Source organism: Electrophorus electricus, chromosome 4 (genome assembly GCF_041902795.1).
Source record: "Electrophorus electricus isolate QZ-2024a chromosome 4, ASM4190279v1, whole genome shotgun sequence".
NCBI classification, from domain to species: domain Eukaryota; kingdom Metazoa; phylum Chordata; class Actinopteri; order Gymnotiformes; family Gymnotidae; genus Electrophorus; species Electrophorus electricus.
The window spans coordinates 25,237,173-25,260,000 of record NC_137500.1 but is presented as its reverse complement, the minus strand read 5'-3'; the positions used below and the strand labels follow the sequence as shown (position 1 = coordinate 25,260,000).

The 22,828-nt window shown below is 40.8% G+C and overlaps 1 protein-coding gene across 2 annotated transcripts; it reads left to right on the top strand.

Moving 5' to 3' along the window:
* The first annotated feature begins 4,377 nt into the window (after positions 1-4,377).
* pmt (phosphoethanolamine methyltransferase) lies at positions 4,378-16,797 on the top strand. Of its 2 annotated transcripts, none has more exons than XM_027009628.3 (12): positions 4,378-4,561; positions 5,965-6,142; positions 9,153-9,308; positions 9,513-9,649; positions 11,073-11,230; positions 11,622-11,816; positions 12,455-12,544; positions 12,686-12,775; positions 12,931-13,053; positions 13,296-13,427; positions 15,289-15,405; positions 16,050-16,797. In XM_027009628.3, exons 2-12 carry the CDS (start codon positions 5,982-5,984, stop codon positions 16,158-16,160), a joined length of 1,470 nt encoding a protein of 489 aa, XP_026865429.2. In that variant the 5' UTR covers positions 4,378-4,561; positions 5,965-5,981; the 3' UTR covers positions 16,161-16,797. The 2 variants fall into 2 exon arrangements, with proteins under 2 accessions (XP_026865429.2, XP_026865428.2); XM_027009627.3 differs by lacking the exon at positions 4,378-4,561 and adding an exon at positions 4,723-4,950.
* Positions 16,798-22,828: the final 6,031 nt, after the last annotated feature.

The following is a 22,828-nucleotide window of genomic DNA, read 5'->3' as shown; positions in this document are numbered from 1 at the left end:
GATCCATGCCCCTCGCCTCGGCACTGCCAACACCTCCGGGGACCCTTACAGTCCCGGACCATATGTCCTCGATCCAAACAGTTAAGGCATTCCAGATCCGCGCAGTCCTCCATCTTATGTCTATGGGCCCGGCAGCTCCAGCAAAAGACCGGCTGATCCCTATAAAAGAGATACCCCCGGTTAGTTCCAGTGGCGAAGAGGGCCGAAGGGTATACCAACCGCCCCTTGCCGTCCTCTTTAAAAGTCATCTGGTATTGGCGGCGCCCATTCCAGATTCCCAGCTCGTCCCGGACCATCCTTTCCCCTGGATGCACCACGCCATACTCCTGGAGGAACCTACGGATAAGATCCGTGGGTACGTGGGGATTGAAAACATGGATGGTAACCACCCGCCGATTTCCATCCCACAACGGATCCACCACGTAATACTTTCCCATGGGGTGGTGATGTAACTCCACCCTCCGTTCCAGAACCCGATGATAAATCTCCGTAGAGGAGAGCGTGACGTCGTAGAACCCCAGGGGCCCATTCTGCTGAGCACAGATGAGGTCCCCCGGCGTCAGCCCCAGAGCCCCAAAAAGGACCTCCCGTATGAACGGGACCCTCTCCGTAAAGAGAGTCCCGTCCCCCGGGTTTTCCCAGCGGAACCTGGCCGTATTGAGCAGGCGCCCACCTCCTGCTCCCAAACCAGGTCCTGCCGAGGCAGTCCCCTGAGACTCCGGGGCCTCCGCTGAGGCCTCACCGGCCAGCTCAGGGCTCCGGGGTCCACTGTCCGGAAATCCACCATCCGCCATCTGCTCTCCTCCAATCGCCGGGTCCAGACCGGAGATCCTCCACAGGTCCTCCAGTCCGTCGTCGTCTTATGGCTCTTGTAGATGCTCCAGGGGCTGCGACAACTGGTCCGGATGAGCTGGGCCTAAAACACAAATTAAAAGCAATTAGAATCACAATAAAAACACGCAATAAAAATCCCGCCACCTTTAAAAGATCAATATCGTATTAAAAGATACTACACTCGATCTTAGCCAAAAGGCCGAGAACTTTGCTTTGCAATCAGTCATTGTTCTTGACTGAAATGGCATCAATGGCGTCTGATTCTATTCCCTCCTGACATTTGTGTCAGAAGTGGGACGTCACTGAGAAACTGGGTGGTGCATCAGCGAAGGCAGGCAGCAAGGCAGAGCCTGGAGGAGGGGGTTACTGAGGGAGAACCGCAGCAGAGCCCAGCTGGTGCCTGACGACGAGGAGACGCTATGATGTGGAGGTGAAAGCACTGCATGCACTCATGCTCTACAAAAGCAGCCGTATGATGGCATAGTGGCATTACCCACAACCCTCCATTGTTCTGGAAAGGTGCTGTTGGTGTTGACGGTCAGTCGGACACTCCCGGACAGACACAAGCCAGAGCACAACTACTGCATGATGGGAAGAGGCGTGGTAAAGGGTAGTGAGTGTAGCGACAGAGCTACACCCTTTCCACCCTTTACCTCTGTGGCACACCGACCCCACTCCACTGATATGCCTCGTACAGTCCAAACAGCCATGGGGGGTCGGGTGGTGAGGTGGGTCATGTGCTACAGGGATTCTACTGGATGGCGCACAGGTGTAGCACTATACATGCACTTTTGCAATCAGTGTATGGTGAAGACGGGAACGCTGCAGCAGTCACACACTCCACTTAAATCTGCCCTCTCCAGCACACCCATGGAGAGGGTTACCGTGGAGACCCTTTCCCACCAGTGGGAAATACCGGGATGCCAGGAATCACTATGTTCCCATGTCCTTGAATTACTTCACAAAGTGGCCTCATGCATTGGTGGTCCCTGAGCAGATTCTGTTCCTCTTCTCTGTTGATGCTACAATACGTTTATTATATCAATATATTTTAATATGAAATGCCATGTACACAGATATACATTCCATACCGCATGTTTATTTTTTAAGCAGTGTGACTTTTAGACAGTTTTACTGATGTTGTGCATGCAGCTATTCTTACCAGTTTGTCAAGCCCTGGCAACAGGTCTGAATTTGATACATGTTGAATATTAAAGCACATTATGTAATCATTATTGTAGATAGGCTATTGCTTATTAAGTATGACAAGAAATAATACATAGCGTCTTCTCAAGTTAGATGTCACATCATGGGTTAAAGGTCAAAATGGCGTTTGTTCTGCAGTTCAGTGTAGCAAATAGGTGGCATTACAAGTTCAAATCAAAGTCCAAACAGACTTTGATACATGTATGGTGTTTGTTCTGCAGTTCAGTGTAGCAAGTAGGTGGTATTACAAGTTCACATCAAAGTCCAAACAGACTTTGATACATGTAATGCCACCTACAAACGCCATTATGACCTTTAACCCATGATGTGACATCTAACTTGAGAAGACGCTATGTATAGTGAACACAAAAATGGCAGGAATTGAAATACTATCAAAAATCAAGTGCACAGTCAGTTTAGAAACTACATTTTTTATGATTATACATAAATCTGAGATTTATGAACCCTTTAGTAGGTTGTACAGCACTAAAGAGGATAGCAACTGTTTAACCAGACGATCTGCTGTCATCTAGTGTCAATAACAGGAATGACAAACTAACTATGACAAACCTGTTACAATTCTTAATTCATTTGCCCAGCAAAAAAATTAAAAAGAAAAAAAGAAAATGATGTTTTGGTACAATTCAACATACTAAATTCTGTACAGTATTTAATGCCATAAATGTAATAAACAGGCAACTCTTTTACACTGGCACACTGATGGAACTGTCAAATCTGTTCCTCTCTACTGGCACACTGATGCCACAATCCAATTTGTCCCTCCATACTGGCACAATAATGCCACTGTCCAACCTGTCCCTCTATACTGGCACACTGATGCCACTGTTCAACCTGCCCCTCCATTCTGGCACAATGATGCCACTCTCAAACCTGTCCTTCTACACTGGCACACTTATGTCACTGATCAACCTGTCTCTCTATGCAGGCACACTGATGCCACTATCCAACATGTCCCTCTATACTGCCACACTGATGCCACTGTCCAACCTGTCCCTCTACCCTGACAGAATAGCCACAGAGTGGCAGCTGTGCATTTAACTCACCTTGCCTTGAATGGATGAAGGCTTACACATCAAGTCTAGAATGACAAAACACACAAAAGCAACAAGCAAACAGTATAGGTAGCACTATTCTCCTGTATAGGATTCTCCTGTATACTTTGGATTCATCCTGCAGAACTATTTAGTTATTTCAATATGAGAGAGAGAGAGAGAGAGAGAGAGAGAGAGAGAGAGAGAGAGAGAGAGAGAGAGAGAGAGAGAGAGAGAGAGAGAGAGAGAGAGAGAGAGAGAGAGAGAGATTGTAAAGTATGATCTGCAGCACTGTATTGTACCATTGCTCTTAACTGTTGGGAAGGTTAGCATAACACTGGACTTTGGAAATATGGCACTGAAACCATGTCAGATGTTAAAGGGCATACATTATCAGTGTGGTGTGATTTGTTCATTATGCCGCCACCAAGGGTAATGTGTTTGACCAGGCACTTGACCTTTACACATTGACAAACTCAAGACGACTGTAAAGGAGGTTGCGTGTTCATTGTGGGTTGGTTTACTTTGACGCGCATTATTCTTACATGATTTCTGGGCAGTCGTACAGCATGATTACAAGAATACACAGGAAGATTAGCCATGCTCAATGGAAGCTTGCTAGACCCAACCACTGGTGGTAAATTAAGTATGTCAGGTTAGTTATTCAGTATACACCATGAAGTAGTGCATGTAGCTCTCAATACAATGAAGAAAATAAATAAATAAATAAAACATGTTCTCAAAATTGCGAAATGGTTTAAACTACAATATTATCAGTTATCTTGGTATTATAAAGCCAATGATTTAGACTTAAAATATAGTTATAATTATTTTAAAATAATTATCAGAAGAAAAAAATGTGGCCATTTTGATATTATTTCGAGATGAGAGAATACAGTATTCAACAACAGATGGAGATGGTCTGAATGAAATAACTGAGAATCCAGCTCTACTACCCAGCAGTGCAGTCACGGCATGAGGCAACATTGCGTAATACCACGCCGTAGCAAAAGGTGACGATGCGTCAGAGGCCAATATGCGGAAATAAACATCAAAATATTGACTTCCTTTAAACGCATCTTTTATATATATATATAAAAGATAACAATAATCCGTTATTAGCCATCATTACGAAAGTGGTGACTACTTCACTACTATATATTTTTTTTTTTTTCAGAAAATATAAATTCTCGGTTCCTGCTCCTTTATCGGTTAGCACCAATCAGATTGTGGTCGTCAGCAAAACGACTTTAACGCACGCCTATACGCGTCGTTCTGAGCTTCAACCAAAGCAGTGGTGTTCAAATCCCAGTCCTCCAGGTCCGACCGATTTTCCACTATTCTCTTACTTGAGAGTTACATTAATCATTTAATCAACTAAAAGCGAGTACAACCTACACCATCGGATTTGGATTCGAGGTCCAGATTTGAATACCACTGACATAAAGACTCTAGCGTCAGAGAACAAGGTAAGAGATACGCGGGATCACGCCATATCCGACAAATGGGACGTTCCCATGTCTTTAACGTGATTATTCATGCATCCCTCCCCTCAGAATAATACAGATTATTATATATCCCTCCCCTCGCTTTCCGAGCTTCCGAATGGCCGGATGAGACTCTTCAGCCCGCACCACTAATATGGAACAGAATAGCAGGTCTATTTAAAGGGAAACAGGCAGGCTGTTTCCAATATAACGGGTGTATAAGGAGCAAACCCGTTGTTACATGTGTTTTATATGAAAGACATTATAGGCCATTTACTATTCTGTGTAGTAACTGACGTCTATAACATTGATTGATTGATTTGACATTTTATAGTAGTTTTGAACTTTTCCATCACTAATTATGGACAAAGGTAGGAGTGAAATTCAAAACGAGAAGATAAGTTCGGATATAATAGTTTTGGAGGCGTTTTGTATAGAATTTAAGCATGATTTCTAGCTGGGAGATACAACATTTTGATTGACAGGTTTTATTTTCAGCGCTTACCATGATTCATCACGACTTCAACAACCGATATTTAAGCAGTAAATTTTATCCAGCAGAATGACAGCAAATGAATTTTACTGCTGCCATACTGCAGTGTGTTGGTTTAAGTTTGCACCTGAACTCTGAAAATTTAATTTAAGTGTATTACAGCATATGGGATTATGATTTATTGACATGCCAGTGTAGTTTTTAAACACTGATGTAATCATATTACTTGTGTTCTTGTGTGAGAATGTTATTTGCCAAATATTTGAGAGCCCTGAAGAAGGGTATTTATTGTATTATAGGCTATATCAGGGACAAAGGAATTTTAACATTGCCACATTGGAGTGTGCGTTAAGGTTGCATCTGAAATTTGTCCAATTAAACTTAAATATATCATGTGTGACATTCTATTGTAAAATATTGTCATTGTTTTTTGTTTAACCATGGTAATTACTGATAGCTGTGAAAAGTAGCTCTATGCATCATTTGGAAAATAAATGAGTTTGCCTAATATTCTAAAGAAATGACTTTTGAATTAATAGACATCTTGCAGGATTTGTAACAACACCAGTATAAACTGCAAAATGACTCTTTCAGTTTGTTAATATTCAGATTTGTGTTTTATATTATTCTAATGAAGGGGAAATTCAATTGTAGCAGACACTAATTTACTGTCACATATCTTTTTTCATTTGTACCAGAGATGTGGTAGATTTTTACTGCAACTGACTTTTCAATAAATTAAGTCATTTATTTTCAGCATAACGATTTATTAAGTCCATTGTTTAAAAAGACGATAAACTGTATGAAGGCTCGAATTTTCAGTCATCTTAATTTAGCTCTGCCCTTTCCGTTCTGTTTCCTGGCATGCTCTGATCACGGATCTGTTCTGCAGGTACGGAGCGCACCAACATGACAGAGTTCTGGAAGGAGCATTCCCAGAGTGCAACAGTCGAGGAGATGATGCTGGACTCCAATGCCCAGCAGCTCACGCAATACGAGCTCCCCGAGATACTGGAGCTGCTGCCCAGCTTGGACGGCCTGGACGTCCTGGAGCTGGGAGCCGGCATTGGGTAAGTGACCTTCTAACCAGACCGGTACCGAAGGACCTGTAACTCAGACCCAAGTGGGTGGACCTGAACTCCATTGTCCTGCTGCAGCAGCCAAAGTAGCATGAACATTGCTCATCAGATCAATAAAACACTGGCCGTACTTTTATTGTGGGTGTTTGTGCATAATAATCTGCGCTTCGTATTTGTCTGTGTGAAACCGTGAGTGAGGACTGAAGGTGTCAGCATGGGCTCGTACGAAGTCCTATTTTAGGACAGTGGATATCAGAGCTGCTCTTTCACACTGACCTTGAATCATCCTCCCGTATCCAAATTATAGACGGAAACACTAGAAAAACTGTTCTCAGATCCCTGTAAAGAGTCACTTCCAAAATCACTTTGAGTGGAATGGTTGTGAGTATGGAAACACTGCAGTGATGTAAAAATAACCCCATGCTTCTTTCTTCAAGGTGCTGCCTAGTGACTTGTGTATTAATTATGTATAAGAGAAATAAATATATCAATACGCTGTACCTTTAATTTTTTTATTTTGTGGTTGCTTATCAATTGCCATAGCCAGCCACCCACCATATTATTTTATTTTAGGATGATGGTGATAAATTCAATAATGTTTAATATTTGATAACATACGTCACATTTTTTGGGCAGTCCATGGACTTTGCCTATATCACCTCTCTGCCAACACTCAAATAGGTAATCTGTTTGTTTATATTTACTGATAGTAACAGTAACAAAATAGTAGTATATTAACATCTTTTGGCACTCTGCATTTATGGGTGAAAGGTGAAGCAATCAGGTCTGGGTTTTGTAATGCAACCATTGTAATAGAGTTAAAGTTGTTCAAGAAAGAACATCTGTAGTAGTTACGCCCCAGCCAGTATCCAGCCAGCCCTGCTAGACCCATTACAACACATATCCACTTCCTTGGTCCCAGTTACCTCTTTCTCATCCTTACACACACCTTCTCCTTATCCTTTCTCCTGTTTAATCCCCACAGGTGCCCGATTTCATTTCTTTGCATTGAATATCCCTAGCCTCCATAGAGGCTGTTGCAGAGCCTATTTTCTGCATCCGTTCTGTGTCTGTTATTTGCTTTTGCAAATAAAACCTTTTTTGAGTTCATCTCTTGCCCCTGCACAGTGTCACAGAATGCAAAGCTGGATCAAGGGAGTGCAGCAAGTCCAGCATCAGTCTCCAAGGCTGTCAGCTGGGTAGGAGCTATTATCAGTCACCAGCAGCAGGTACTGGTGGACCAAGGACTTGAGCTAGCTGACTTATGAGCCATCCTGGACAGGTTAGGCAGCTGTGCTGAGGCTCTCTTTGCGAGCCCTCTGGCTACGGCTGGTGGACCAGTTGTCCTCTCTTCTTCCTCTGTTGTTTCTGCATATCGCATCGCCACCCCGGAAGTGTATGATGGGAATCCTGAGGGATGAGAGGGGTTCCTGGAACAGTGCGAGTTGATCTTCGACTAACAGCCACAAATGCCAGAGCATGCCAAAGTACTATAACATTTGTCATCAGCAGGCTCACAGGGAAGGCTAAAACCTTAGGCATCGTGCTGGTAATGACCAACTTGCCACTGCAGCAGGACTACTAATGACTACGCTGTCTTCATCATCCAAAGCGGGGTATGAGGAGGCACGGACCCTGGACGAGGTGGTTGTCCGTGCCACATTTTACAACCATCTCTTGTCCCTCTGTCCTCTCTCACCCCCACGGACATCGATCCCACCAGTGCGGAGTCCAGCAGCCCAGGTTGAACCAGTGCATCTTCATAATGAAAAGATTACATAAATCTAAGCACCCTCCTGCTGAAATATCTTCATCCATTGCATCTTGTCCCCACAGCCCATGAACAACTTCAGGGCACATAATTTTACACCAAGTTAGGTCTACACAATGCCTTCAACCTCATCGTGGATAAGGAAGGTGAAAAGTTAAAGACTGCTTTTAGCTCTTCTTCTGGCAATTATGAGTACCTGGTTCTCCCTTATGGCTTTTCCATGGCACCTTCCATCTTTTGGGCATTTATTAACGATTTATTAATGAAGTCCTCCTGAATACCCAGGTCGATGCTTCATTGTTTATCACGATGACATCTATTCCCCTTTTGTGGACCAACATGTCTCTTGCTGGGTACCTGACTCTCCTGCAGAATAACCTGTACTGTAAACTGGAGAAGTGTGAGTCCAGTCTGCCTGAGGTCAGTTATTAGCACCTTATTAACACATGGCATAAGGATGCAGGCAGCTGCAGGTTGCTGCTGTGGGAGGATGCAATATTTGGTGGAATGGGAGGGTAATGTGCCCAAAGAATGGAGCTGGGTACCGGCAAGCTGGATCCTAGACTCAGAATTCATCAGTGCCTTCCACTATGCCCATCCATCTAGGCCCACTCCTCATTACCTGAGCTGCCCCACACCCTGGCCCTGGCAGGGCCATCAGGGGGGTGTCATTTCCCAGTCTGTATCCAGCAAGCCCACACCCAACAGTCACAAGACACAGCCACGTTCCTGGTCCAAGTCACCTGTTTATTGATTCATTACACACCCCCATACACACACATTTAGCCTTTTAGCCTTATTCCTATTTAAACCCCACAGGTGCCCGAGTTCAGTGCTTCACGTGGAACATTCCTGGCCTCCATAGAGATGGTTGCTGAGCCGATGTTCTGTCTGTAACAAAGAAACCCCTTTTCTCTTTCTTCCTTGCATTTGCAAAAAAAAAAACATTTTTGAGTTTCCCATTCAAGCCTCGCTCATAGTGTAACAATAGGTAGCAAACCTGCAGAAATATAAGTCTTTATCAAAAATAGCCTTATTTGTGAGTATGCTATTTAATGTCTAGAGAGAACAAAAAAACAAACAAACTAAAATAAATGCATCTCTAAATAATTTATGCATGTTTACTGAAACATGTATAATTACGATAACAGTGAGTAGCATTACCACTAACGTTTCCCATTCCCCATTATTCACTGTCCCATTATCACACCCGGCCTTTGACCTTTTCAGGCGCTACACAAGTCACCTCATTGGCAAAGTGAATCATGTGACAGCTGTAGACTTTATGGAGAACTTTGTGGAAAAGAACAGAAAAGACAACAGTCACCTTGGCAATGCAAAGTTCATTCAAGCTGATGTCACACAACTAGAGCTGGCAAAAAGCAGGTGGGTAGAGAGCTGTGGATGCAGCTTTAACAGTTTTACAATATGTCCGCATACTTATTATGTCAGTGTTTAAGATATTTGCCTCTAAATATGCAATTAATATTACTGCTTTGAAAGATTAAATAAATGAATAAAATTATTCTACACCAAAACCTAATACAGAGATAGCTGGGGGAAAATTAATGCTTGGTTTCCTTCCCTTAGTTTTGACTTGATCTTCTCTAACTGGCTTCTGATGTATCTGAGTGAAGAAGAACTGATCTCATTGGAAAAGAAGATGCTGTCTTGGCTCCGCCCAGGAGGTTACCTCTTCTTCAGAGAGTCCTGCTTCCACCAATCAGGTTAATCTGAATGACCTGTACCAGTGGATTAAGTTCCAGTTCCAGCCCTGAAAAAGCCATGTTCTTTAATTAGAGCCATATTAGAATTAAAGCCTTTCATCTAAACTACCTTTTTGGCAATTGGAAGATGATGTTGACAAGAGAAAAGCACTTTTATCCATGGAAGCAATTTTAATTTTAGTACATAAAGCTATAGTTTAAGGATGCCATAAAAAGAAAAATACATACGTGATTAAAAACATGAAATAAGTATCAAAAATTCAGGTGAGTTAGAACAGGGAAAATGCACAAAACATGAAAAGCAATAGATTTTGTACCCAACAATACAACTGATAATCTTCATCAGTGTTTTGGTGCATGTTATAATGTGAATAGACCTGGACAACCATTAACAATTAGCACTCTGTCATCAAAGTCAGGTAAAATTTTAAAGTAAGTCTTAACCATTATTTGCAAGGAGAATATATTAAAACAGATAAAGCTTGGTTTCAGTAATTTTATCGGTGGTTTGTAATGGCCCGAGTGCTGCAGGGTGAGGAGTGAGACACACAGGCTCTCTTGACGTAAACTGACATTTATTATACACACACGAAGGACGAACATATCAGCACTCACAAATAACCAGGTAGGTGAACACAGACAACAGGTTACAAACATAGTGTGCGATACTACCGTGACATGAATACATAGTCGAACATAAACATAGCCAAACATTAGCATGAACAAAAGCCGACAACTCTGCACTCTCCTGCAACAGTTTAAATACATGCAGACATTAGACACAGAAGCCTGTGCAGGTGTGCGAACATGGGCAGAACTCACACAAACAGAGACAAACTCGCACATCACGCAGCAGGCCGTACAAGGTGACCAGTGGGACCATGAGCAGGCCCTGAGAGATTAAATTGTGCCAAAGATAGATGTGCAGAATGTGCCTTCATCGGTATTATGACCCTTAGGTTTGCAGTGGTTCTGCAGAAATTACATTTACATTTACATTTACATTTATATTTTACATTTACATTTACGGTACAAAATTACAAATTTTCAGATAGGATTTAAGGTAACCTAATAACTTTCTAGAACAGCTGCATGAAAACTAATAATCTTTTACATATTTCTTATTTGGGGATGTTATGGAGTATGCAATAATGAGAGTATGCCTTAATCGCATTTCAAAACATCAAATAGTCCGCAGCATACATCATACAGCAGCATCTGTGTATAACTATAGTTTTCGGTGGGATTTTTGGGGGGCTGTGTAAATTCTGTTTAATAAAGATGCTGTGTACTGATTTAGACAAGTTAAGCACTGGTTCCAAAAATCTACAGCTAAGGTCATATACCAGTATGTCAAGCTTGTAGATGTGCTATGTTTGGTCTCTTAAAAAGTTTCTAAATCACTGTATTTTGTCTTTTGCAGGAGATTGTAAGAGAGATTTTAACCCCACCCACTACCGTACACCTGCTCATTATAACCACCTGATGACATCTGTGACATGGGAGGAGTCCGGAGAACAGGGCATTCACATCTACGGCTTTGACACCATCCTCAGCAGAAATGTGCACACCTACATCAAGGTAACGATTCAGAATGTTTCTATGTTAATTGGGATATCATGTAGATATCACGTGAAAAGCCCCAGTCATGAATGTTTCCAGTTAGAGTTTGTGTTCTATATTTAAGAATATCACTGAAGATGATTATCATGCATGTAGTGGCTTTATAATGCAGACAAAGTTGGAAAGTGGAGGTTAAAAAGTTGATTTATTTAAAACTATTAACTAAATCATATTCTTTCTCTATATTGCTGCTGGCACATTAGGATAAATACCTTTTTTTAAGGACAAGCCAACAGTGATTAAGGGAATAGCAATATTAAAACAGAGGTATAAATGAGTATGTGTTTCTCCCTTTCTCCATCTCAAGGTATCTCTTTCTTTTTCTCTTTTTTCTCTTTCCCTCATCCAGATGAAGAAGAACCAGAACCAGGTGTGCTGGCTGATGCAGAAGGCTCGTCGGGACGTGGTCCAGCAAAGCCAGGGTGGCTTCAGCACCTTCCAGCAGTTCCTGGACAACCAGCAGTACTCTCGCAAGGGCATCTTGCGCTATGAGAAGATGTTCGGCTCCGGCTATGTCAGCACTGGCGGACCCAGCACCACCAAGGTCAGCCCCGGGGTCAAAGAGGTCAAAAGCTTGAGGAAAAGGCAGCGTTAGATGCGCTTTTGTTTTCTAGCTCCATATTTTGAAAGGATTTCTAAGGATTCTAATCTTTGCATGTGGGGGCAGAACTACCTCCTAACTATCACAGAATTACAAAAACAATACCTCCAAGTTTTCAAGTGGAGACATATTCTATACATATGCATTTGCATTAATGTGTTTAAAAGTACAATGGTTAAGTGACTGAAATGTTTCGGTCAAAATACAAAGTATACTGATACTACTAAATTTCTAATGCTAATTCTAACACAACATTTTGGGGATGTACAGATTTCCATGGTGTTATTATGAACAATGCTAATTCACATACAGTTTTGTTTGAGGGGGAATTGTTAGACACCTATCGCAGCATATTCTGTGTATCACACACAACACTTTGTGAGAATGCAGAAATTGAATTAAATAAATAAGATACTACAAGTCCCCATAAACATACAAAATAAATCACCTTCTTCAAAGACAAGATACCAGTTAGAATACCTGAGTATAGTCTAAATATACCTCAGCTTTATTGATTATGTTTTAATTGTGTTTTTGCTTGTGATTCTTTATGGCTAAGTGACTTTTCTTTAACTCTTCAGGAGTTTGTTGACCTGCTGAATCTGAGGCCAGGTCAAAAGGTTCTTGACGTGGGCTGTGGAATAGGGGGGGGGGATTTCTACATGGCCAAGGTGAGTCATGGGCACCCTGACCAGCTTTCGTCAGATATCAGTTATCGGAATTCTGTTCGAGACAATGGGAAAAAAAATTGCTGTGCCGATCACCTTAATATCTCTACTTCCCTTTATTCCATATTATTATTTATTCAATAGAACTTTGGGGTGGAGGTTTTGGGAATGGACCTTTCAGCAAACATGGTGCAGATTGCCATGGAGAGGGCAGTGCAGGAGAATGCCCCGCTGGTGAGTGAAATGGTTTAGCCTATTGCTCACAAAACAATCACAAAGGGTGCGCAAAGAGTACTCTGAGATGACACGACACAAAATAGCTTGAAGGAGCATATTTATGCTTGTGTCTCGGAGGGATTTCTGCGACTAGAACATTCACTCCACTTCAGGTGCAGTTCGAGGTGTCGGACGCTACTAAGAGAAATTTTCCACAGAAGTCCTTTGACGTAGTATACAGCAGAGACACTATTCTACACATCAGTGACAAGCTTGAGCTCTTCAGAAAGTTTCATGTGAGTTTGTGTGTTTATGTGCCATTGTTGAAGTAGTGTCAAGTTAAACAAACCTCAGAGGTACAGTAGTTAGTGCTGGATTTCAAAAAAAAAACAAAAAAAAAAGTGGAAAGCACTGCCCTCTCCTGGTTAACTTTAAAAAAGGGCTAATGCTATATTTAATCTTAAAATCATGTTTTCTGTTTCACTCTGGTACTATAATTGGTGTGAAATAATGTGTGTGTGTGTGTGTGTGTGTGTAGACATGGTTGAAGCCAGGTGGTAAGGTCCTAATCAGTGATTACTGCTGTGGACAAAAGCCTTGGACTCCGTCTTTCCAGGACTACGTTAACCAGAGAGGCTACATCCTGTATACACCACAGAATTATGGCAAGGTGAGCCACACCCACTGGGTACTCTACATCTATATTTGCGGCATTTTGCAGATGCTCTTATCCAGAGTGACTTACAAAAGTGCTTCGTCATTTACTCATAGAATACATCCTAACCAGTACAGTAGGTATAAACCCTTATACTACAGTGAACACACATGGGTCAAAAATACTCATCTGTACAGTACTGTAGGTGTTGCTCTTCTTACTCTAATAAATATTATTCATTGCATGGGAAAGGAAAGTTTACCTAGGTCAGCAGTCTTATTCAAAGTAGTTACTGTATATCTTGTGAGATTTGAGGTGGAAAACGTTTATTTCTTATGGTTAGTGATATATTATTGTATGAAATGAAGGTCTATAAAGGACAGTTATGCTTACATGCTATGTCAGAGAATATGTCTGGGACTCTGTGGTTAGGGTTTCTGCATTATAGCTTTCCCTATCTGCCTGCTACTGGCTTTAGGATGGTGAGGAAGACCTAAACTTAAATGTAGAGTGGCACCCTGTACATACTCGAGCCACAGCACAGCATACACTTTTAAGAAGTGTTCTTTATGGAGTGGTGGGATTCTTGATGCACCCTTACAAACATGACAAACCATCTTGCCCCATGTAATACTTCTAAGGGTTCATGACTACCAGTGGAACCAAGCAAACATATCAAAATGATTTTTTGTTTTGTTTGTTTTGCTATATGTTATTTTACGATGGTTATATTTAGACAGTGACATGATTAATGTGGTTCAGACCACAACTTAAAAAACAGCATAAGCAGGTGGAAATGACTGGAATAATGATTCACATGGTCCAAAGTGTAAACTGACAGTGCAAGTGCTGTCTAAATATTGCCCTTTTTATCTTTTGTCTAAATGTTGTTTAATTGTTAATATTTTATATTTTGTGTGTATATAACCCTTTTATGAGATAGCAGAAAACCTAACCTAGGGTTACGTAGTTTACTATTTGTTGTTTTGGCAATATTACCCTTTGCAATTATAATATCACCGATGTCACGGTTGGCCCCTCCTAGTGATCTGTTTCCATGTCTTCCCCGGCTCACGTTCTCGTTTCATTTTCTCCGTTCCTGTTTGGTGCTTGTTTTGGTTTTCACCATATCATTAGTTTCACCTGCTTCTCGTTGCCATCTTGCTGTCCCTCATGACCCTGTGGATGTACACCCTGTGTTTCCCTGGTCTTGTCTCATTGTTAGTCCACACGCCTCAGTTGTGTTCTAGGCTGTCGTTGTTTACACTGCCTGCGTTCTTGTAGTTTGTGTTCCACACTGTAGCCTGTTTTCCTTCTCCCCATACTTTTATCATGTGTTTTTGCTTTGATTTTTTTGTTTACAATGTTTCCCGGTACTGTTCATGTGGGTAATTTGACCCTGGACCATTTTATCAACTCTGATTCTGGATTTACCCTTAATAAATCTTGATCTTCTCAGCATTTGCGTCCTCCTCATGTCCACATTACAACAGAAGGCTGTGATATGCAAATGAGGCATCTCACAAATATAAAAAAATTTTAGAATGGTGCACTGTGAATATCCTGATCTTAGATTGGTTTTCTGTGGCAGTTTACAGTCACATGATCCAACATCTAATTTTGGTCAAAATTGAACAATGGTTAATAAATTGTAGGATATTTGTCAGTAAGCAATGGTTAATAAATTATAAAAAAAAAAAAAAAAAAAAAAAAAAATCAATGGCAAGTTGTAGAAATATAGTCGCATTTATAGTCATTTGTCTCTATTGTGCAGCCCTAACCTAACATGTCAGTTGTCACAATAATATTCTTCACATACATAATTGTTTGTGTCTGTTTGTGTTTATATCTTTGTGCGTGTTGTGTGTGTGTTCAGGTCTTGGAAGAGGCAGGGTTCAGTGATGTGAGAGCTGAAGACAGAACTGCCCAGTTCATTGAAGTGATAAAAGATGAGCTGAAAAGGGCAGAGAGGATTAAGGATGAATTTATACAGGTGAATGAAAACATGGTCACAGCTTGTATATATATATAATTAACTATTTATACTATATCATTTTCTTTTTTTTTTTTAAATGAAACATGTAGCACGTGAAAATTTGATGAAATAAAGTTTCCTGGTTTTCCTAACCAGGACACTTCTGTCCTGAAATATACACAAACCAACACACATACAAAAACACCTATGGTGTAAGGTGGCCTCAAATCCAGGTCAGCTAGGTAATGAACAGCCTACTGGGTTAGCAACCACCCTCTAACAAGAGTGGGTCCATGTGCAGCACAGTTAGGTCTTGGATCAATTGAAACAAAAGGAAAAAACTAAACACCATGCAGAGCATGGAAAAAGGGAGAACAAAGGACACCACGGGAAGAAATGGCAGCTGTTGGGTGTTAAGCCTGATTTGTGGCGTGCCTGGCTCAAGGCCTCCCTCTGGTGGCTGGAGAGGGCCTTGGCCTGGCACCAACCCTTACGTATGTAACATTTTAAGAGGTGTGGCACAAAAGTTTATTCTGATGCATATCTTTGAACTCATCACTTCTTGAGCCTCCAAATAATTAACACTCATGCATTAAAATATATGACAGTCTACAAATACACCATAAACATGATGCATGTGGCTTTGAACTGTATGACAACAGGAGTTTTCCCGGGAGGATTATGAAGCCGTTGTAAATGGCTGGACAGAAAAGCTTCAGAGATGTGAGGCTGGAGACCAGCGCTGGGGACTCTTCTATGCAACCAGGTCCTGAGAGAAAAAAGCGGAAGAGAGACGCCATTGGGTGGGAGGGTGACGCTACCCAGTCTGCTGAAGATTTTAGTTCAAATGTCAATAGTTGAATAAAGCTAATTTTGCATTTTTACTGTAGCATTCTATAAATTGGAAGAGAAAAAGAAAATTATCGTTTTGAGATGATGTTCTGTTTTGAATGCTTGGTTATTTTGGGAAAAAATACAGTGGTATGCAGAAGTATGAAGCCTTAAAAGTATTAAGCTTGTGAATTTAGAAAATGAATATGTAATATTTGAGAATATGACAGTTTTGGCTGATGAGTGGCAAGTGTAGAATAAGAAATAAAATAAAACGTGATTATCAATGTCTATCTGTGTATGTGTGTGTGTGTGTGTGTGTGAGAGAGAGAGAGAGAGAGAGAGAGAGAGAGAGAGAGAGAGAAGAGAGAGAGAGATTCAGATTCTGCACATTTGGTGGAGGCGCTGGTCATCAGTTATAGTTCAAACTAATTTTGGGTGTCTATAAATTTTGATTATTGTCTTGGTGAAAATATTCTCCATCCTTCTTGACGACTTTGTTCTTTTATGTTCCTAGGCCTGAAAACATATTGGAATTCAGCGTGCAAAAATACTTTATAAACGGCTGTTTTTCTTTGCTCTGGGTCTTAGTTCTTGTCACACCCGCAGACCAGAGCGATCCCCGTTTCCATAGCAACCTAGTCACGTCCGGGTTTTCGTCAGTTTCGATGGTTCCGTGTCTCCTCCCCTTTGTCACCGTCTGTTCCGAGGTTGTGGCTAGTTCTTGTTCTATTTAAACCTTGTTTCCGAGTCTCTTGTTTGTCGGTCATTGTGTTTCTGGTAGGCTCTCGTTTGTCCTAGCGCTTCGCTCGCATGTGTTTAGTATATTCACGTTTAATCTCTCCCCTCGTACCCTGTTTAGTTACCATCGCTGTCTATGTTGCTTTCCTTGTTTAGTTCTCTGCTGTTCGCTGTTGTACTGTCTGTGTTTTTGTTGGTCAGCAATAAGTAACCCAGTTCTGTGTATTCCCCTTTATTTCTAGTTATATTTATCATTGTTATTCTCCGTTAGTCTTCCCTAAGTGTACGCCCTTTTCCAGTTCCCGTACTCACCTTGTTGACCTGTCTGTTTCTGTTATTAAACTTATTATTCATGTATTCTATCCTGTTTGTTGTTCACATTATGGCTTCCTCCGTTTAATTTTGTTCCAAGGCGCAGGCACTTCGCAAGTGTGTTCGCATATCACTCCTCCCCCGTTACAGTTCTTAGGTCATGTGTTTACATACATGGTTTTTCATATTGGCTAAATATTGCGTATATATTATAAGTCACAAGCATCACACTGGATTTGGTGATCACTTTGTGAATAGTAGTTTTTAGGAATATTCCGAGCTCTTGCTCAAGGTAAATTTCCAGACATTTTGCTTTTCGTTATATTTGCATTGCAATTAGGCGATGCATCAGTCAGACCATCCGGCGAATGTCCTACATTGCCTAACAAATGCGCCTGCAAGTTGTCGAAAGACCTATCAAGTTATAAACTCAATAACTTTTTTATAACCCTGAAGCCTGTTTAACCTTAAATATGCCTGAATATATGCCGTGAATTCCTGCACGCTACGAGTTCAGTTCAGCTGCTGTGTTAGCTACGTAGCTGGCTAGCTAGCCATTTTTTTCATTGATATCGGACCAGACCTTTCTTCCATATTAATAACGACAGAGCATTGAGAACCGATTTCACTCACATATGTGAGAACATTATATATTGCGAGCCACTTTTCCTAAATGTAATTTTAGTCCCAGGCCGTAAAATGTGCCTGTTCCAATATGTCGGTCTGCTGTTCAGTTGTCTTAAACAAAGCCGTGGCACTCTGATCATCTTTAGTGATTTTACTAAACCTCCTACACTTGGTGGTTTGTGTAATAAAATACTTTTAAATGTAAGGGGAGTAACATTGAATGTAACGGAATAAAAGTACAATTTTGACTTCGCAAATGTACGTGAGAAACAGTACCCTCTTTTAAAACAACTCAAAGTACGTTTTGTTCAAAAAGTTACTAGAGTAAATTTAACGGAGTAAACTATTGCTTTACTACCCACCTCTGCAAACAATGTAGCCAAAACGAAATAACACAAGCTAGATTTGTGACTAAATGTATAAGAGGAAGACACACGAGAGAAGCGGAAACTTGCGATGCAGTGGGAGAGCTAATTATAGAACTGAGAAGGCTGCATTGCAGAGGGGAGGAGCTACAGATCTAATTTTGAGAGAGATATATATAACAGCAGTGTTACAGCTGGTAATGTAAAAAGGGAAATGCCTGTTCTTATAACTCATTGGGCTTGACCATGTCAAATAGCTTGGGTTGCACTGAAAGTGAGGGTTCGTTTTACATTTACAGCAATATCCAGAGCGACTTACAAAAGTGCTTTGTCATTTACTCATAGAATACATTCTAGCCAGTACAGTCGATTAGAGTCCAAGATACCAATGAACTAGAATACTCTTGAAATACAGGGATCAGTGCTGATGCCTAGAAGTGCAAAATACATATAAGCTCTGTCTCAGACAACAATTAGTGCAATAAAAAATAAGTACTATAGTTAGTCAACATAGGAGCAGTCAACACCAGTGCAATAAACAAAACCCTACAATAAGTACTAGAGTTTTATTTAGTCAACACAGGAGCAGGGTCAGTGGTCATTTAAATAATCCACAAATAGATTGGTCTTCAGTCTGCGTTTGAAGACTGCAAGGGACTCTGCTGTCCGGACAGCAAGCGGAAGTTTGTTCCACCATCTAGGAGCCAGGACAGAGAATAGTCTTGATGCTTGTCTTCCATGATACTTGAAACATGGTATTGAAACAGGCCAAGCCATACTTGAGCCTCGGAGTACTCGAGGTATGGATCGGGCTTTGACCATTGACATCATGTATGGAGGGGCTGGTCCAGTTTTGGCTTTGTAGGGAAGCATCAAGGTTTTAAATCTGATGCGGGCAGCTGCTGGAAGCCAATGAAGGAGTGGAATGGAGTGTAGCAGTGGAGTGATGTCTAGAGGTCTGATGGCTCTTAGAGGAAGACCACAAAGTAGCGAGTTGCAGTAGTCTAGCTTTGAGAATACAAGAGACTGCACAAGTAGCAGAGCAGCTTCCTGTGAGAGAAAGGGCCAAATCCTTTGTGTTACAAAGGAGAAATCTGCAAGACAGGATCAGATTTGAAACATGAGTTGAGAAGGACAACTGGTTGTCCAAAGTTATGCCCAGGCTACGAGGATGGCACTGCCTGGATGGCACTGAGAGAGGGTGTCCATCTTCCCCTCAAACTGTCTGGATGGCCTGAAAGAAAGTGTCCGTCTTTCATGAAACTGCCTGGATGGCCCTTAGATAGTGTGTCTGTCTTCCCTCAAACTGCCTGGATGGCCCTGAGAGAGAATGACTTGACCCTGCACAAGCGATGTAGGCCAATAACAATGACATGACTAGGCTTCTATGATTTTCTGAGCTGGCTCGGTTAGAGAGTCCTAGGCTCTTCCAGGTAGGCCTTGCAGAAGTAGGAGTTTTGGGTATCAGTGGCCAGGTGTCTTGCACTTGTTTTTGATAGCAATTCTGGAATGGATTTTTGCCAGCCATACAATGAAACTTCAGTCATAATCAACACAGCAAGACAAGCTTGCTTGATATCAGTTGTGATGAGCAAACGTGAACTAAAATATAAGAAATTAAGCAGAACCAACAACAAAAAAAACCAAATATAAGGAACAAAATAGGGTATCACGGAGTTGAAAACTTCTAACCGCTTAGTAAGGTGGCGGGGGCAGAGGGGTTGGTTGTCTTTGTCCTTTTCTGGGTTCTTCTCTGCTTCACACTTTGTATTCAGATTGAGTAGTGTATGGGGATCAAACTTTCCAGGTATATGTTAGGGACAGGGCATGCCTTAGTTTATGCATATTCCGTAGCCTTGTTTTCACGATAGTGGAAAAGAATTCCTGTAGGACATTCTAGTAAGATCCACCATGAATAAATTAAACAATGAAAATCATACAATTACTACAAATGTCTACCACATGGTCTTAGAATGGTTTGTAAACTAAGCATCAAACTCTAGAATGGGTGCAGCAATTAGATAAACAATTTTGAAACTTTGCTTATAATTTTCATTCTAGTATCATGAGGTCCAAATTAGTTTTTAAAAAGTGGTTATTTTCATTTGTTTAATTGATTCATGGTGAATCTTACTTCAATGCCTAGAATCATGAAAACAAATTGAATAAACCAAGGCATGTCCCCAGCATGTACCAGACACCTTCCACAGAATTTAAGTGAGAAGAAGTCAAGACTCAAACTTTTCTTTTGAGGCTAAGTCAATAGCCTCTGGCTAAGCAGTTAAAACAGACTCAAATTTCATGCTACCTTATTTTGTTCATTTATTTATTTTTTGCTGGCTGTGATAAATTTGTGTGTTCATTGGAATTCACTTATCACAGCTTAGTTTCATCATATGGCCAGCAACGAATCATTCCAGGATCATCAAAAGTAAGGATGAGGCGCATAACCACCGATTCCCAAAATCGCTGCTTCTGAAAGGCCTGCCTGAAAAGGCCTAGGCCTCTTTCACCGAGCCAGCTCCGAAAATCAAATCCCATGGATCAAGAACCCTGGTCAATTCATTGTCATCATAGCTCATGCAGAGTCGAGCCAGCAATGCAACGGAGGACAGCCTCTCTCACAGCGCCACCCAGACGGTTTGACATAGTCTAACCCACTGAGCTGTAAGGACAGGCATTTCCCTTTTTACGTTACCAGCTAGTATCAATAATAATGCTACTGTTTACACATCAAAATTGGATCAGTTAATTCTTTCTTCCCATCTGCATTGTAGCCTCCTCAATCCTATAATTAGGCTTTGTTCAGGCTGTGTCAACAATTTCTCCTTCTACTCCTCCTCCTGTTATACCTTTAGTCATACTCTCTCACCATGAGTCTTGTTTGGTTTTAATATGTTTCCTTTGTTGGTCTCTGTTTGGTTGATAAGTAGACTGCCTGGTTAATCATTCTCGCAGGCTGCTTAGGATTTCTTTCCATTCTTATCTTTCTCTTATTGGGTAGCCACTTTAGTCCACCACGAATCTAGCTTGTGTTAAATTGTTTTGATTATGTTGTTTGTTACATTTGCTATACTATAGCAATTTTAGAAGACTCAATACCTTTGGTCATTAGTAGAATTGTAATCAATGATTTTATGTATGTTTTCCTATCTTTGTTAACTTGAGAAAAATGCCTTGGTTATTAAATATATTCGTAGTTATAACTTAGTTGGTCATTCTCACAGGTTACTTTCATTTTTTTCTTTCTCTTATTAGCCTAGTTAGCTATTGTGATCCACCTCGAATCATTTGGGTTAAATGTGGTATAGTACATTTGTTTACTATAGTGATTCTAGTGAACTCAGTACCTTTGGTCATTAGTCTAAACTTAGTCAATGATTTTTATGCATGTTTTCCTATCTCTGTTTAATCTATCTATCTATCTATCTATCTATCTATCTATCTATCTATCTATCTATCTATCTATCTATCTATCTATCTATCTATCTATATATATATATATATATATATATATATATATATATATATAGAGAGAGAGAGAGAGAGAGAGAGAGAGAGAGAGAGAGAGAGAGAGTAATATTCAAATTTTTGGTAGATGAGAAGTTCGATATCAGTAATAAGTTAATTAAAATTAATACATTTTCCATATTAATCAGGGTGGTGCCCCAATTCATCTTATTAATCATGACTGACAATTTATTACTTCATTAAATTTAATTAATTAATTTAACCGCTACACAGAGTAATCTTGCTTTCTACATCCTCTGTGAATTTTACATGAATTTTACTTCTGCTAAAGTGAAAAGTGCTTTAGTAGTAGGAATTTAACTAGAAGAAAATATGAATACAATAAATAGAGTAAAGAACAAATAATAAGAGTAGCAAAGAGCCCTGGAGGGGAGCTAGAAGATGTATGAATGACATGCATATATGGATTTCTATACATATGCAGGTCAAAGTAGACATATTAATAAATGCATTATATACAAAGTATTACAGAATGATATGTACATTTGCAAAAATATTACAGTTGTGCAAATAAGCATAAGTTACAGAGAAGTTACTGTAGTCCAGTAAGTGGAGTTGGTTAGTTTACAGTGTACAAAATACCCACTGTGGTTGATGAGCCCTACAACTCTGGGGAAAAAGCTGTTAGTATGTCTGCTTGATGGACCTTAGTCTTCTACTAGAGGGACGTGGCTGGATTAGGTGATGAGAGGGGTCAGCTGTTATATTAGCAGCAGGCTTCATCACCCTGCTGTTGCAGATGTCCTGAAGCATTGGCAGACTGCGTCCAAGAATCCTCTCTGCTGTCCTGCTGTCCTTACGTGCTGGAGTTTGTCTCATTCTTTTGAGGTGGAAGAATCAAATTAGATGGTTATGAAGGATGTGAGGATGGAGAGATAAACAGGCCATAGTTCAAGGATTACTACCCCTTACATTTAATAGCCCAAATAGCAAATACTAAGACCGAATTCGGATGCTTACCAGAACCCAGGATATGTCCCTTCAGGTTGTGACTGGGATTTTACAGATTTGTGCCCCTTCGGCCCACACTAACA

What these genes read in the sequence shown, in the direction of transcription:
- pmt (XM_027009627.3), top strand. An exon ending in CTAGAGCTGGCAAAAAGCAG is followed by an intron (nt 9,309 to 9,512) that starts GTGGGTAGAGAG and finishes TCCTTCCCTTAG; the next exon opens with TTTTGACTTGATCTTCTCTA. An exon ending in TTAAGGATGAATTTATACAG is followed by an intron (nt 15,406 to 16,049) that starts GTGAATGAAAAC and finishes GTATGACAACAG; the next exon opens with GAGTTTTCCCGGGAGGATTA.